The 16,247-nt window shown below is 43.1% G+C and overlaps 2 protein-coding genes, 1 long non-coding RNA gene and 1 other non-coding gene across 4 annotated transcripts in view; 3 read left to right on the top strand and 1 right to left on the bottom strand.

The window, feature by feature from the left end:
- On the top strand, nt 1-6,769 carry LOC109513705 (uncharacterized). Its single transcript, XR_002167849.1, has 4 exons — nt 1-1,156; nt 3,515-3,640; nt 3,717-3,875; nt 6,681-6,769. It is a non-coding gene; the product is annotated as an uncharacterized LOC109513705 (long non-coding RNA).
- A 4,753-nt stretch (nt 6,770-11,522) lies between these two features.
- On the top strand, nt 11,523-11,594 carry trnae-cuc (transfer RNA glutamic acid (anticodon CUC)). The gene has a single exon. It is a non-coding gene; the product is annotated as a tRNA-Glu (tRNA).
- A 1,060-nt stretch (nt 11,595-12,654) lies between these two features.
- LOC109513819 (40S ribosomal protein S11) lies at nt 12,655-14,619 on the bottom strand. Its single transcript, XM_019866509.1, has 5 exons — nt 14,509-14,619; nt 14,055-14,195; nt 13,787-13,862; nt 13,034-13,163; nt 12,655-12,824 (listed from the first exon to the last, which is right to left on the bottom strand). The coding sequence occupies exons 1-5, from the start codon at nt 14,521-14,523 to the stop codon at nt 12,701-12,703; spliced, it is 486 nt and encodes a 161-aa protein (XP_019722068.1). The 5' UTR covers nt 14,524-14,619; the 3' UTR covers nt 12,655-12,700.
- A 371-nt stretch (nt 14,620-14,990) lies between these two features.
- polr3k (polymerase (RNA) III (DNA directed) polypeptide K) overlaps nt 14,991-16,247 on the top strand; it is a 4,126-nt gene continuing 2,869 nt past the window's right edge. Inside the window, exons 1-2 of the mRNA XM_019866510.1 lie at nt 14,991-15,277; nt 15,353-15,440. Of these exons, the coding sequence (XP_019722069.1) occupies nt 15,167-15,277; nt 15,353-15,440 (199 nt within the window). The 5' untranslated portion in view covers nt 14,991-15,166. The remainder of the gene's footprint in view (nt 15,278-15,352; nt 15,441-16,247) is intronic.

Below are 16,247 nucleotides of genomic sequence, written 5' to 3'. Positions count from 1 at the left end.
GATACCTGAAAAAACAAAATAGAAAAAAAAGGAAGTATACGGTAACTTTTTGAACACTGTTTACATTTACCAATATAAATAAAGTTGGTTCATCAATATCATATCATTAAATGAATCGGCAATGAACGGCTTGTGGCCCCAAGACCTTTGAAAATGGTTTTGTACGGTTAAGGTTAAAAATAAATTTTGTGTTTTAAAAATCGAATTTGGCCCTTGAACACAAAAATGTGCCCACACGATTTGTAAAGTCAGTCACGCGTCCCTGGCAGTCATACGTCATTCAAATAAAGTAGAAATACTAAATGTGCTCTCAGAGACCATGTGGAAACATATCGCCCTACATCAACCAAATTCAAATTACGCCTGAGGAATTGGACCAAGTCTCTGGAAACAAGTGCCGGTATGAAGTCACGCGACCAAGTACAGCCCTACAGTTAATTCCTTAACATCAAGTGCCGCCCCCCCCCCCTCAAAGATGGAGGCCACACTCACTCGTGGGCCCTTTTCCCACAACCTCAAGGCACCTCGGAGGAAGTCACCCAAGCGTGACGGCGCTCTTTGATTAAAAGGCTGAATGTCCAAGGTTGTCCCGGAGAGTGTGGCATTAGCAAAAGCACATGCTCTCCTTTGGGGCCAGAACAATGGCAGCCTTTGTTAGCGGCGCCGCAAGTGTCTGTTTAGATTTAAACGAGGGATCTCAGCGCCGGCGCGTAGACAATAAAACCAGGGTGGGGTGTGCGTGAGCTCTGGTATAGCGCCGTGCACATGGCAGCGTCATTTACGAGATTCGAGAAAATACATCCGAGCTGTTAAGTGATCTTGCAGCTTCAGCCCAGTTTGAATTGATTTATTTGCTCCCACGCAGATGTCACAATAAGCACTTCAATGGATAAGGACCTCAGATTTTGGGATTTTGCTGTCTCTCGGTCCGTCTAAAACAGTCAACAAGGTCACTCATTTTTTAATAAGTAGAACCTAACTAACAGCTATATTTTCTGAAGAACTCACCCTCTCGCATTTTATGCAAATGTTCTCTTCAGGCGTGGTCCTTAATCCCAGCTAATAGCAAGGGCTCACTCTGTATATGCGCCGTGTGGACGGGAGGAGGAGACTTGTCATCATGCCGCTCGGGCTCGAGGGCGCTCTATAAACAGCAGTGAGCTGTCTTTAAATAGGGCATTGTTTTGTCTTTTGTCTTTCCATCCCTGCGCTGTCCCCCATCCCTGCTGCTGCTGCTGCTGCACCCCAAGCGCTGCAGTAAACATCCTGTCACCCATCCACGCCCAATGACCCACCACTCCCGTGGATGAAAACTCTAGTTTGCCTTCTCCCAAACAGGGAATGACACTTTACTCCCAAATGCTATTTAACATGGGTAGGCAAACGTTTGTGCTCAAAGACCATGTATGATTTTTAAAAAAACGGACGGACGGGCCAGGTCATTCACAGTTTTAGATATCAGTTGAACGTCTGTGACAGTCAATTATTGTTGCTGACTTAACGCTTTGGACATATTGTACGGAGCAACCAGTGGTTGCCATTCGATCCTCTGTGTGCTCTTTGCCATAACTACCATTCTGTGGTGACATGTGGAATAAGTATCACAAACAAAAGCCAAAGGAAAAGCAAAACACACCCATTACTTCTGTCCTCGTGTGTCACAAGACATTGTAAAAAGAAGAATCGGCAACCTCAGAGGCGGGAAACTTGCAACCGAGCTTGTTTAAGCCTTTTAAACGGATGTTTAGAGGCTATGAAGGAGGAGGTGTGCTGGACTGATGGCTTCCCTTATTCTTCCCATTATACCCGCACACCCTTTTCCATTGGAATGAAGGGCTATCTATCAGACCCCCCACCCACCCTGCTACTCCTTTTCTGGGCTCAATGAAAGCACCTCTGTTCGCAGACCTGCCTCACACGGAGACAGCAGATGTGTTAAACCCTCAGCCCCACCACCAAAAGATAAGTCACAAGAGCTGAAGTAGAAGCTTAATAAAGAGAGACAGCTTTATGGAAATGGGAGTAGAGCAGATGCTAATGCTAGCTGAGGCCAATTCTTGGCTGTTTGCGAAAGAAATAAATCGCACTCATTCGTTATCAACTTCCAAATCGGGGATCTATCAACCGTCTAGCTAGCTAGATACCGTATTAATGCTAGCTGATGTCGGCATTTGTCTGGTGTACAACAATTAATCGCGCTGACCTCTCACCTAGCATTTATTAAATTAGCATTGATGCTAAGTCCGCCACATTTACACTGTTTAATGTGCACTGTCCCAATGAAATAAATAAATCAATACAACTCTCAGCAGGTGCTTGTGGATATCCACCAAGGTCTTATTCTGCCTTTTAGAGGGGTGAGGGGTATCAGTTGAGGGCTGGTGGTGGTCGCGGGTGGGGGTGTCAGACAGGGCAGATGTTGCGTGCAAAATCTCCCTGGGGGGGTTGTGGGGGGTTTGTAGGGGGGGAAGTGTGCCGCCACTGTGGGAAGGGGTCAGGGCAAACGAGAACGTCTCTAATGACACACAGCAGCGGTTACCATAGCGACAGGCAGCATCACCGCCTGCTGGGCCCTTGTAAGAGACTATTCCAGTCACATAAAGATTCTCCTGTGGCCTGGATGAACCTTTCATTGTTTAGGGTGACCTTTCTGGGGGTACGGTGCATTTTAACCCCAGAACTGAGTACTTTTGGAGGACCGTTGGTGTACCCTGGAGTGCTTTTGAGGGCGAGAAACCTTTCGGGTGTGGTTGGGAACGTATACAGATTGGAACCTTTGGTTTCATGAGACAAAATCCCCCAAACAAATGGGGGAAATTGTGTTATGGGTCCTCGGAAACCGAGAATGAACATAGTTCTTGATCCTGGGGCAAAAATATTTTGACAAAAATATGTTGAGACATGTTATTACGGCACCTGGGACCCCCCCACCCCCAAAAAAAAACAAAAGTACAGTCTGTCTCCTTTTAATGCTTTGTCTTGTTTATCAGCAGAACTTACTGTTTTGCTGCATTCATCTCTTGAGAAAACAGTCCCATCAGTGAGGTTTATCAGAATGGCCCAGGGAGACTTGTTTCCAGAGGTTCCAAACACAATAGCTCTCAGTCTTCTTTTGTTGTGAAAGGCCCATTGTCCTGGCCTCCAAGGGTTCTTGGATCAACCACAAAGAGCCGTTGCAACAATAATGCTGCCAGGCCAGAGGCTCACCTCTTGGCCTCTGAAGGATGCTTTGTATAACATTAGCCGGGTCAGAACCCCCGGGTCAAGATGTGAGGGCGTTTTTTTGGAGTGGCAGAATGTGCAAGAACTCTTGAACTTCAGGAGGGTCGCGATTATATATGCATTTTGGGGCCCATTGTGTCTCCACTCAGGAGGAATATGAAGGAAAGCATGCATAGACTCGTTCCATATGCAGTTGATGGGGAACATTCCTTGTAAAGAGAGAGAGAGAGAGAGAGAGAGAGCGAGAGTTCAGGTGTACCTAATGATGTGTCCTATCCTGTGTCAATGTCAGACTGGAAAAAAGTGGCTGACGAAGCTACTGAACCCATTGTTGCCAAAAACAAAAAAAACGCAGGTACGCTCACGAGCCAATGCAAACATGGAAGCCTCATCAGTGCGTGAGCAGAGAGCAAAACAGGTAGGCCCCCGTATCAAAATAACAGAAGCAGGAAAACGGTTCGCCATCCTCCCTGACTCCTCTTTTGTGTCTGCAGTATTGACGGAAAAGCTCCCGACTTCCCGGGTCACTGTCCCTGACCCCGACCTGGACATCTTCAGGAAGACTCCTTGACGTCTGCGAGATGCAAACCGAGCTCGCATCGCCTGCGGTGGAAGTAGCATCACGGAGCGATACTTCCCGACCACTTTATTAGGTACAGCTACGTGTGTTACTTGGGCGGTACGATAAAGTTATGCCGAGACAAATGAAGAGTACGTTCTCAACTCCTTGAAAGTGACTTAGTTAGTAGGTTGCTCCGATATTAAAAGATCCATAAAAATTTCTTGGGAACTTTCACCGATCAAACTATTTAACTTAAGCCAGAAAAATCGACACCTGGCCGTTGGAAACTTTTTCTGCCAAATGCGGAAGGAAGAAGGTCTAATCGCTTTAAAATGGTTGCTTGTTTTTATATTTTAGCCGCGCTCACGTAGGGTGGCGACGTTTCCCTAGTCCACGTGGCAATATGTGACTCCACGGTCTTAACTGAATTCAACACGTATGTGTGCCAAGAATGCCGTAGATAAGGAAGGCCGCACTCGCTTTTGCAACTCTCTTTGTTTTATGTTTATTTGACAGTAAAACTATTATCTTTGCAAATGCATAATTTTTGATAAAGATGGCGGATGGGATGCCAGTAGTTGGGATGACTAAACCTTCATGCCACATATTGAAATTGCTAAAACTATTCTTCCACAAGCTTTGTTCCGTTCATCATCTCCTTAAGGGAACCAACAAAAACGTCCTGGTTGAGAAAGAGTCCTTGGACTCACTCCAAGGTCAAGATCTTTTCAGTGTGTTGGCGTCGACTAGAATAATGCGAGGACAAACAGTGGACTATCAAGAGAGCCTGTTAACTTTGACCTCCAGCTGCACTGCTTCCTCTCCGGCCTCCCTGGGTGGGACTCGCTAGCTGCGAAAACTCTCACGTATCTACTGTTCTCCCATTCACCGCCCCTCTCCGATCACATCTTCAATTTTAGCCGTACGTGGCATATTTTTCCCACTCGCCGCGGTCATTGAGGGTATGGACGCTGGAGGTCGGCAGGGTTGTTGCAGTTGGACTGAGGCCACAGGAGATATCAATCTGCTGCGTTGAAAATCCGGGAATCAAAAATAATCCAATGAACAAAATCGAATTAGTGTATCCGGCTAAAGAGAATCTTGATAATTTTGTTTGTTTGTCAGGCGGCCCTGGAGCTGGGAAATCATGTTTGAAGTCCGATTTGATACGATTTTCAATATGTGGAGTATGAAACGATTCAAGGGAAAAATTCCGATTTAAATCAAAGCAAGTGAGGGCTGAAGAAAGTCATCTATTGGAAAGGAGACAGTAACAAGAATGTTGAATCAAAGTCTATGATGACAAAACATAATCTCTAAGCAAAAAAAAAAAAAAAAGTCACTTCAGTATTGTTTACAACTACTTATTAAGTGAAGACATGTGTCCTGGCGTCTGTGACCAAAAATAGAAGCACGAGACTAACGAGAGGACAGATGATGGGAGCTTTTTCACAGAGTACGCCGTGCAATGTGATGCCGTGGCTGGATCCCCTCAGGAAGTGTGTGCAGCAGTGCGAGCAGAGGAAGTTGACTCTGCTGTGATGTTTATACTGGGCGAGGATGCGGTTGAGCAGCTTTGATCACCCCCCCCCCCCCCGCCACTCCCGCTCTTCTTCTTTTATTCCATGCGTGTCTCATTAAATCACCCTCCCTTGTTTTTTCCACTGTGAATGAAAAGCAAACAAGTGGATTCCTTGATAAGGGATGTGACTGATCGGTGCTTCAAGCGGAGTTGTGGAAATGAAAGCGTGCATTGATCGGATCTAAGTTCTGAACATCTGGTCACATTATTCGCCAAAACCAATGAGTGTGCGACTTGATTAATACGCTAATTGCGGTGATGCTAATGCTACTGAACTAAATTTTCCCTTTGAAAAAAACAAAACAAAACACACACAGTCAGGTCTTTATATTTGGCATTTCTAGAATCAAGGATCAAAGTTGAAAATCCAGGGAACAGCTCGTTCGCACATTAGCATGTCCAGCTTGTAGCATAAAAGGCGATGAAACAGTGGTGCCTTGAGTTTAATTTGTCCTGTGACGACATTTGTAACTGAAAACATTTTTTTTCATCTCAGATCAAAATTCCCAATTGAAATGAATGGAATTGCCATTAATCTGTTCCAACCTTCCAAAAAATACACCCAATATGTGTGTGTGTGTGTGTGTGTGTGTGTGTGTGTGTGTGTGTGTGTGTGTGTGTGTGTGTGTGTTTATATAAGAACAGTAACCTCTTTAGTCTTTATGAAACTATGCGATAATGACACAATTAAATAGAATCTAAAGAAATCAAAATTTTTTGTCACATTTCAATGGACATTGTCCTGCTCCTGGTGTGTGCACATTGGCCACCTGGGGGCAGTATAATACACAGCTACGTGGAGGAGATGGCCACAATTGCTCAGTAAAAAAAAAAAAAAATCAATAATTGTCGCTCTTTGCAGAGGATAAAAAGTATATGCCTGTGAATATTTATAGAATAGTATATTTATTTGTGTCCTGTTTGTTTTTTTCCCAGTGGACTTTAAGAAATGCTATCTCTTCTGAAGATAAGATTTACTTGCATGACTTCTTATGGGAATTTATGATTGTTTTTTTTTCTTCTTTTGGGAATGCTTTGGAATGGCTGTTATCTCCATCATGTTTGACACAAACACGGTCGACCGCTCGCATTGCCAGGCGCACAATGGCACACACGAGGGTTATCAGCGGACACCCCCCGAGGTCAAACCGGGGCTATGACCACCATGGAGGGATCTGGCGTCATTGTGAATCGGTTTTGGTCCGTTTTCATTTGGGAAGGGGAGGAATTCCTTCCTTTAAAATCGGAGGCAATTCTCATGACAAATTTTCTGGATTTTTACAATAACTATGCATGTTTGTGTGTCTTCAGCAGCCACCCAGCAAAAGTCTCTGCACTGACACAGAACCGCTGCTTTCCACACTGCTCGTGTAACTACAAAGACAAGCAAGTGACAGTGATGAGGTGAGTTTCTTTCCCATTCATCTCTTAGTTCTCTTTTGTGGCCAAACGGTATGATTGTTCTTTTTTTCCCCCTTCGTTGTATTGCCGTGAACGTCTCGGTTTAACTTCCTTCCCTTTGTGACCCAACAACAATGGCTCATGAAACATAAACTCAAAGCAAAGTAAGGCTCAAAAAGTCGCTGACTCCATTGTAAAAGTGAAGGTATGTGATGGATGGATGGCTTGGATCCACCATTTGCATTCTGGAATGAAGAAATGCGTCCAAATGTCTTCATGGACACGTTAACATTCCTCCACCAAGACCTACGGTGGCCTTTTGGGGTCAAAAAGTATTTGGTTGTATTTTAACCCTTCAACTGAAACAACCAACAAACATTACTAAACGCGACTAGCGTCCGACTCTGGTTTGGTTAACTGGGATTTGCTCAGTTGCAAGCACGCCGATTATCACCTCCTATCTCAAACCATCAAACGTCCACATGCAAAAACAAGCATAAGCCGCCTAAATCAAAGCGCACAGAAGCATGAGAAACACGATCCAGCAGAGAAGATGCAGGGAATGGATTACCGCCGACGTTTCCCATGGTCCCGCCTCTCTCCGGGGACAGCCGGCCAGGGGCTCCCCTGGCTAGTCATTACCACCGACGGGAGCCCACAATAGGTCAGGGGAGATGAGATAACATTGTGAGCGGCCCGAGCAGCAGGTGAGCGACTCAATGGGTCTGATTAGGTATCTGGGTCCCAGGGTGTAGCGTTGCCTCGGGGCCCTCGGGGGGTCTCGGCCCCACCATCTGCCGGCCTGAATTCCCGCTCAGTGCGGTGACACAAACTCGCTGTGTGGCTGCGGGGCCTTTCCTCGGGCTTTCTTCTGTTACCGTTTTGTGCTCTCAAGTGTTCCACTTTGCGGCGCCTTTGCTGCACTTTCAAACACAGACGCAAAGGAGAATCTTTGGCAACAAAGAAGCGCAAGCTGCAGGATTTGAGATGTCTTTCGTTTACTGGAATCTTGGTGGAAGAAGCTTCAGGTTGGGATGAGTGATTGAGGTCAGGTCAAAGCACGCCATCCCAAGTGTGAGGGTGAGGGTTAATGGTAAGGTTGCGGTTCGAGTGGGGTTAGAGTTGCGGTTTGAAGTTTGGATCGGTTCATGAGCGTGACTGAACTGGAAAATCGCAAGACAAGTTAGTCAGCAACCAGAGATGGCGCTACACCGAGGCTACGGGGGTGCTCTCGCTTCATCGGAAATCTGTGTAGCCCCCAGTTAAGCCCCTCCAGCATTTTATTTGCTATTCTAAAATAGATTTTGAAATGATTTTCTCCTCCCGTCTACCGTGCTGCATATACTGTATTATTGGTACGACTTGATGCTAGCTCGAGATCACGCTTACCTGGAAAAGTTTATTTTTGTCGTGAATGATCATGTGATACTTCTTGGTTTTGATTGGTCCTCACATCTGCAACGTCGCGACGCTATTTTCCTGTGACTCCATTTTCAAATTGCCGCAAAAGTAATTGCAGACAGTCCGTCACGCATGAAAACTTATGACACGCACTGAGTTTAGCGTTAGCTTTAAGGCAACCGTTAAAGGTGCAGTTAGGTTCAGCAAAGCGAAGGTTAGGTTCAGGTTTGCTGCTTATCATACATGAATGCATTTCAACTCCCCACTCCAATCTGTCAGTAATAAGGTTCTGAAATCACTTAGAAATGCTCTCCAGACCTCGCTGCGTGCGCAGTCGTGAGGCCACCATCAGTATGCGCCCACCCCAGGGAGGCCAATGCATGGCGGCCATGTTTAGAACCTTTGATGTGCTTAACACATGGCGCCTAAAATGGAGATGTCTATATGGAATTTGAATTGTGTGTCACTAATACACAGCACATCAAAGTTGAGGTAGAACACACAGCTTACCATTGTAAATAACCAGCTAATGGAATTGATACGGACTGTTGTGGTGCATGATGCTGAATTCTGCCCATTTGATCATTTTGCTTGCTTGTCAGAAAACTTTTACGAGTCCGAAATGTGAGCATGCGGAGTAATGGAGACATCTGGAGAAGCATTTTAAATCAGTTAGGACACGATAACCGTGACCGGCACCTTTTGACCGTTAAAGCATAGATCTCGACACGCTTAATTAGTGTACCTCACGTACGTACGTGTGTGTTTACATCGCCGGGCAAATTGGTATCCTTTTTGTCGCCGGGCAGAAGAGGAGAGATGATAATGACAAGTCCAGATGTGGAGTTTTGACCCCACCGTGGCACCGTAGTGCAGTCCACAGACATCTTGTTGTGTGTACCAGAAATGACTTAGCTTGTAAAAACACAACTTTTAGCTAGCACACTGGAGTTTTTTTTGTATTGATATTGTTACAGTCATTTAAAAATGAGTTGAGAAGTTATATTATTAGTTTGACAATCTTAAAAATAATAATATTAAAATAATAAACATCTTTTTGCATTTACACATTTGTGACAAATCAAGATCCAATCACAAGATTAGCACCAAATGCCTCAAGCGATGCAATAATGTGAAAAGACAATTGTTGCCTTGATGCGAAAGTTAGTCAAGGCAGTAGCGGGTCACATTGATCACATGAGCGAGCACTATGTCGTAGCCTCCATCTGTTCAGCGGTGCCCTGATGATGATGAGCAGGGTTACGACCCCACTGACCGCCCCTAATGCCCTCAATCTCAAACACCTTAACCCCTGCTGGGCCTACAGAAGGCCTGTGTTTTGATCGTGGTCAGCGTGGGCTCAACCCTTTTGCGTTTTGAGCATGCTGCGTACGAGTTAGCGGGACTGCTAACGTGCCACATGACACTGATTGACTGTCAGCATGTCGGCTGCCCGATGGAATGTTGGTCTGTTAAAGTAGACACAACATTTGTTAGACCTGCGAAATTGAAGTACATCCAACTTGTGTTTTTACAAAGTCAATTATGATCATTTTGACACTGTCAGGGAGGTACCAAATTTAACGTTGTGTTTGTCAAGAGTCAGAATATGTATGAAAATAAATGTCTTTATTTATTTATATGACCTTGAACAGAATGACAAGTAGAAATGGAGGACACATGGATTAAAAATATGTATATTTAATATTCATTTTCAATTATATTTGCATCTGTTTATTCTAATTTTCCTATTTTCAATATATTATAATGGAGAACATTATAAGCAGGGGAAAAAATATGGATGGATTGAGTTCTGTAATTATTAGCAAAAAGAATCTGACAAATAATTGCCATGTTTGTTTTGCACCAAGAACAATAAAAAAAAGCCCAACTGTCCGATACTTTTGCACGTTTTATCCAGTAAATATGATGTTGGAAAAATGCTGTCCACTGTACCGCTACAAACGTAACAAACTTGTGTTGACTGTCTGAGAAATGCGTCCAAGAAAACATGCTGATAAGCTGCAGCTATACAAACAAACAGTTTAAAGAATGCCGGCTTGCATTTATAAAGACATTTTTTGGGGGGGGGGGTCAATCAGACCTTTGCCCCCAAGCAAACACTCAGTGGGAGGATGTATTCATGTGGCCTGCTGAGTGGCCTGTTATTTGGAGACCCTCCCAACCTCCCGCACCAGGAAAACCCCTGAGTACAAGAGCAGTCTATAGCCAAAACATTCCACTTTAGGTCAATATTTTCTTGCCAGAAGCGGAAGCGGCCATTATGAGCTCTAACATAGCTGAGCTTAACCACTTTATATCTGCATCATTCGCATACACAGTGAACTCTGACATTTTCAGAAATTCACCTATTTGCAAATTTGTTTTGGGACCCTACTCTCAATTATTTGCTTTAAAAAAAACTAGAGCAAAGTTATAAATGTAGCTGGCTTGATGTTCACTGTAGCTTTATAATAATGCCCAGAGAGGACAGAAGGCCTGAGGCTTATTATTTAAGGGAGGTTCTTGCCCGATTCCCAATTCAGCAAGTGTGTCAAGGCTTCCAGCACATGCAAATGACATGTGTTGCCTATTGAGGCATTTGCATGTACTTATCGGCAGCTCAGCCTATATTGAGCCCTCAGTACGCTTGTCGGTCGGTGTGCACAATAGGAAAGAGGTCACATAGTCACAGCCAGCGTCTCCCTAATCACAACACAGCACACATTCGTTTAAAAGACAACAAAAGCGAACAAGTGAAGCATTAACAACGCTGATCTGGATCTTGGAAATAACGTCTCATGCGAATTGAGTTGCCAGTTGAATTCACTTGTTTTACTTGGAAAGTACACTCAACGATGTATGCAGATGATTGATATTCAGCTCTGTCAGACGTTTTAATTGAACAATACAGCTCTGGGGGAACAAATGAAGTGGGCATTGTAAAATCATATGTTGCTCTGATATCGTCACTGGTCATATGTTTAAGTACAGTTTTGTTTTGTTTTATTCTTTAAAGACAAATATTCAAATATTGACACGATATATTCTCAGGAAATCAAAAACAAAAAATGGTCGAAATATAATAGAGGTAAAAGTCATTATTTCTTTGGTGTTTATACTGTATACTGTATAGTCCTTCAAGGTTGAAATGGCGGTCTAGCTACCTCGTGTGTCCATTTTGAGAACTGCATCTTTCTGACAAGTAGATATACAGTAATTCCATTTCAAAGTTGTTCGACATACTTGACATCTAATGAATTGAAAGACTGATTTAAAGATGTTAAAAGCCAAATTCTGGGGACTACAGATCAAAATTTTATATTCTGTTATTGACGGAGTGTATATCATCACTCCCTGGTGGTCTAGTGGTTAGGATTCGGCGCTCTCACCGCCGCGGCCCGGGTTCGATTCCCGGTCAGGGAACTAAGTTTTCTTGACATCCGCGTATGTTTAATACGTTTGCTGCACTTCGTATGTACATGTATATTTTTATTTAATGCCTACAAGACAAGCAACAAAGTCATTGCTATGCACACAACAGAAAGTAATCGTAAGCAAATGACGCAGTAAATTATTTGTCTGAGTCACCTTCCTTATGTGTACAGTGCTAAATATGTACTGTAGGTAATAAGATAAGAAAACCTTTAATAGTCTCACAATGGAGAGATTCCCACTTCACAGCAGCAAAGTTATGAGAGGAAGAAGTAGAAGAACAAAATACAGTAATTAGGAGCTGCTGGAAAGGCAGCCACTCTCGCGACGCCATCTTGAAAGCAAAACAAAACAACAAAACACATAGGACACAGACAGTCGTGCAATCTTAATCACCGCTTTGTTGTTTGAAGCAGTTATAGATGAAAGAGGAGAGGATCAAAGTGTCCTTTTCACTTTGCTGAGAATGTGCACACGTCTGCTACAAGCTAAGTTTTGAAAGCATATCTGCTATTTGGACGCTTACAGACACCATTCGTAGCAAGCCAACTTTTTTGGGGCGTTAATAGCAAATTTTAGAAGAATGACATGCTCAATGTCCAGTAAACCGTGTCACATTTGACACTCAATTCCAATCCCTGGTAATGTTTATGCATATATTCATGAGAGAAAATAGCAGCAAACTGCAAAATGTTGAGACAACCAACAGTCTGAAATATTTATTCGAAACGGTCAAATTGCCGTCATTTCTACAGGTTATAGCTCATTTTTACAAAAGCACAGTATGACTAGCATTTGGATGTCTACTTAAACATTTGACAGCTCTAACCAAAATGTTAAAAACCTTTCAGTTTAGTGTTCACCGCAGCACAATAATCCATGTTAGCTGAGTGGCAATCGATAAACACAAGTCTTTGGTACAGGGCATCTTTCATTAGATATGTCGATGTACCCAATGTTGTGACTAATCAGCATACTTTAGCCCATCTTATCTTGCCAAGCTGGTAGGATGTTAGCCGTGCAATTCAAAGAATAAAACACAAATCAAAGATCATATTCAAACAGTTTATTGAAAGGTGACATTTCTCTCTCCAGTCTTAGAACTTCTGAAACTGTTTCTTGGCACCAGCCGCCTTTGTCACCTTGAGGACGTTGAACCTCACTGTCTTGCTCAGCGGTCGGCACTCCCCGACCGTCACGATGTCTCCGATCGAGACATCCCTGCATTAGAGAAGGGGAAGAACAAAAAACGTTGAGCAAAAAGAAAAAAAAATAACCAAACCATCTCTCATTGTTGAAGAATTAAGGCTGCATCAGCAATGCCGTAAGGCGATGTCGTCAGAGTTTAACTTGGAAGACCATCGTGAGAAAAACATCACGCGCAGAGGTAAAAATTGAGCTGGGGAAATCCAAGACTAGATTGAAGGTACCTGAAGCATGGTGACAGATGCACCGACAAGTTTTTATGCCGCTTCTCAAAACGGTTGTACTTTTGAATATAATGCAGATAGTCGCGTCTGATGACGATGGTCCTCTGCATTTTCATTTTGGTGACCACACCTGCACAACACAAAAAAATGTCAACAGTACAATACATGCTGATTTATATAGCGCTTTCACAAGAGCGGCAGCTGTAACAAAGCGCTTAACAAAACAGTTGACAGAAAGTAAAATAATAAACACAACACAGGAACATTAAGTAAAATAATGAACACAACTAATAACATAAAACATGGACAGTCATGCAGTCCTAACCACTTCCCCCTCATACTCTTTGTTGTTTAAAGCAGTTTGAGATGAAAGCTAATCAAAGTGTCCTTTCACCAGTGGATCAGAGACGCCATGCTCAAAATGTGCACACGTCGGCTACAAGCTAAGTTTCAAAGTCGACAAGAAGCTGTAGCATCCATTGACGAAAAAAAGAGATTGGTTCACTTCTCCTGTTCCATGTAAATGCATTTCAAAAACCACCATGGAAGCGCTGTCCCAACACTACATCAGAATTGTCGTTCTGTTTTGTCCTCAGAGCACCACAGGCTCGGAAGACCATCGTGAGATTAACATCATTTGAAGGGCAGCAACAGTTTACATAATACAATGGTGCCGTTAATGAATGCTTCGTGTTACAAGCATGAACCGAATTCAATTCACAAGCATCACTGGATAGCCTTTAACATACTGACCAGAGAGGATACGGCCACGGATGGAGACATTTCCAGTAAATGGGCATTTTTTATCAATATAAGTGCCATCAATAGCCTGAGGAGACAAAACAAAGCAAGCATTTTAATAGCAGTTAATTAAACGAAGTGCAACATTTTAGATCGCATTTAATCGCATCAGCTTTGCCAAAAGGCGTCGTCGTCAAAACCCTGCAGGCTAGGAAGACCATCGTGAGAAAAACATCACTTGCAGATTCAATTAATACTTGAACAGGACTTGAAAATTGACCTCTCGTGGGGTCTTGAAGCCCAGCCCGACACTTTTATGGTAACGGGGGAGCTTTTCTTTGCTCTCCTTGCCTCCATCAGCGGCCAGAACACGCTTCTTGTTCTGGAAGATGGTAGGCTGCTTTTGATAAGCCCTCTCGGTCTGCAGAAGGACAAATGCACACGTTCACAGCACGACCAAGAACAACGACAGAAGTGATTTTAAGACGAGCTACAGAGAACGTGAAGGTGGCTAAGCTAACCGCATTAGCAATCCGGCTGCTAGCGTAGCGTCACACGAGGGTAAGCGGAGTTACAACAAATTTCTCATCTAAAATATCTACTACGCTTCTAAAAACTACCCCTAGCGCTTTCTAAGAACCGCATGCGAATGTTTATTAAATAAAATTGGGCGTGTGTGTTGGTTAAAACGTAAAAAGTCGTTTGCAACACCCAGGCCATTTTCTCTTACATACTTGTGCATCCGCCATCTTCGCCAGCCGAGTTGTAAAGAGGCCTGAACAAGAGCTCAACGCACGGAAGTCGGTCAGATCTACCAGAAATGACGCAACATAACTACTTTCTTCTTTTTTGGGGGAGGGATACGACATTATGTCCAATTATATTAAAATGTAGCGTTACAATCAACTAACATTCTTCAAGGAAATACGAAAAATCAATACCTGAGCATACAGCGCATATAATGAGAATTAATAACAAAAATAAAAGTCAGAGGTATAATCATAAAACAACACATTCGTATCGTTGTATAATCAAGACATGATATTTAATGTCTTCGTAATCAAATTTGGGTAGTTTGTGTCATTTTCAAGTATTAATTTTTAAAAACCTCCCCAATAGGTTTTGGGATATTTCTACAAATATAAGAAATGTTTATCTTTCGCCGTCAAATTTAATGAAGTGATTATCATATGGTTCCGAACTCTTGTTTCTGACCGGTGTCTAAAAGAAAGTGCGCCTTATTCACGTTTCGTGTTTTGATTCTGAAATAATCAAAACTCATGTGCTAGCATCTTTACTAGCGTTATATGACAATCATCGCGGGCGTTTTATTATTATTATTATTTTTTAGATATTCTGTGTAGCTGTTAGTAGCGTTGGGTCTTCGCTAAAATGCTTCTTTTTTGTCCCACTTGCGGGAATGTTTTGATCGTCGAAGAAGGCCAGAAGTGCCTGAGGTTTGCATGTAACACTTGCCCCTACATACACAACGTCACGAGAAAGGTGAGTCGAACACGTGCAGTTCATATGACGTTAAACCTTTTGGGTGAATTCTGTCAACGTTGTATTTTTCTGCAGGTAAACAACAGAAAGTATCCCAAGTTAAAGGAGGTGGATGACGTTTTGGGTGGATCTGCTGCTTGGGAAAACGTGGATTCCACTGCAGGTGAGTTGACATGACCATACATGGCAATTTTCCGCGGATCCGCGGAAATCCGCCGTTTTATTTCTTAAATTGATCATTTTTGTGAATCGTCTAAATCCGTTGAGAAAATTTTAGGGGCGGTCAGGTACCTTATCGTCGAGTTTTCACGAGCTCTCCCGAACAGTCTCTCAGTTTTCCGTTTGTAAACAGCCCTGCGATTGGACGTGTATGAAAGCTTCAACTAATCAGATCACTGAAGGCATTATTTGTTGCGGAAGTCTTAGCTCGATTATATACGGCCCAGCGATTGGTTAACTACAAGCGATTGGACCAATCAAATTGCATGTAACATATTGTTTTACCTGATTCATGGCGGCCTGTTCGTCTCGCAAATTCATTGTTCTGGGATCGTTTTGAGCGGAATTCTGAATTTTTTGACGAAAGATCAGGAGTCTTTAATCCTAGAAATTGACTCAAATGTCAAGAATAAATTCCGATTGGACTGGCTTGACAGAAAAGTCACTGTAAAGGTTAAAATTGGTTCCAAGTTCGACGAAGTTACAGAAGCTCTTGGACAATAAGCTTTGACGTAGCAGGCAAAGCTTATTGTGTGTATTGTAGTGACTTAATTAACTATGGCTCACGTGGATGCGTTGCACTGACAGATCATGCAACAAAAGTGAAAAAACATGCCGACAAAATCGCCATTCGACGGAGCAATTATCCTTTGGGATCGGCATTTTTCAATCAAACTTCGTCAGCGGATACAACTAAAGACGTTACGCGCTAGGGTACTTTGGCTGAACCAAGCAACGAAATCTGCTCCAC

Source organism: Hippocampus comes, unplaced genomic scaffold (genome assembly GCF_001891065.2).
Source record: "Hippocampus comes isolate QL1 unplaced genomic scaffold, H_comes_QL1_v1.1 scaffold99, whole genome shotgun sequence".
In the NCBI taxonomy this organism is placed as follows: Eukaryota; Metazoa; Chordata; class Actinopteri; order Syngnathiformes; family Syngnathidae; genus Hippocampus; species Hippocampus comes.
Note: the sequence above shows the minus strand (reverse complement) of the source record. Positions and strands in the feature narration are given on the sequence as shown.

Coding starts and splice junctions, on each gene's coding strand:
- LOC109513819 (XM_019866509.1), bottom strand. Junction 13,863..14,054: donor GCTTCAAGACCCCACGAGAG/GTCAATTTTCAA, acceptor TTGTCTCCTCAG/GCTATTGATGGCACTTATAT. Junction 13,164..13,786: donor CCGTGGCCGTATCCTCTCTG/GTCAGTATGTTA, acceptor TGTGTTGTGCAG/GTGTGGTCACCAAAATGAAA.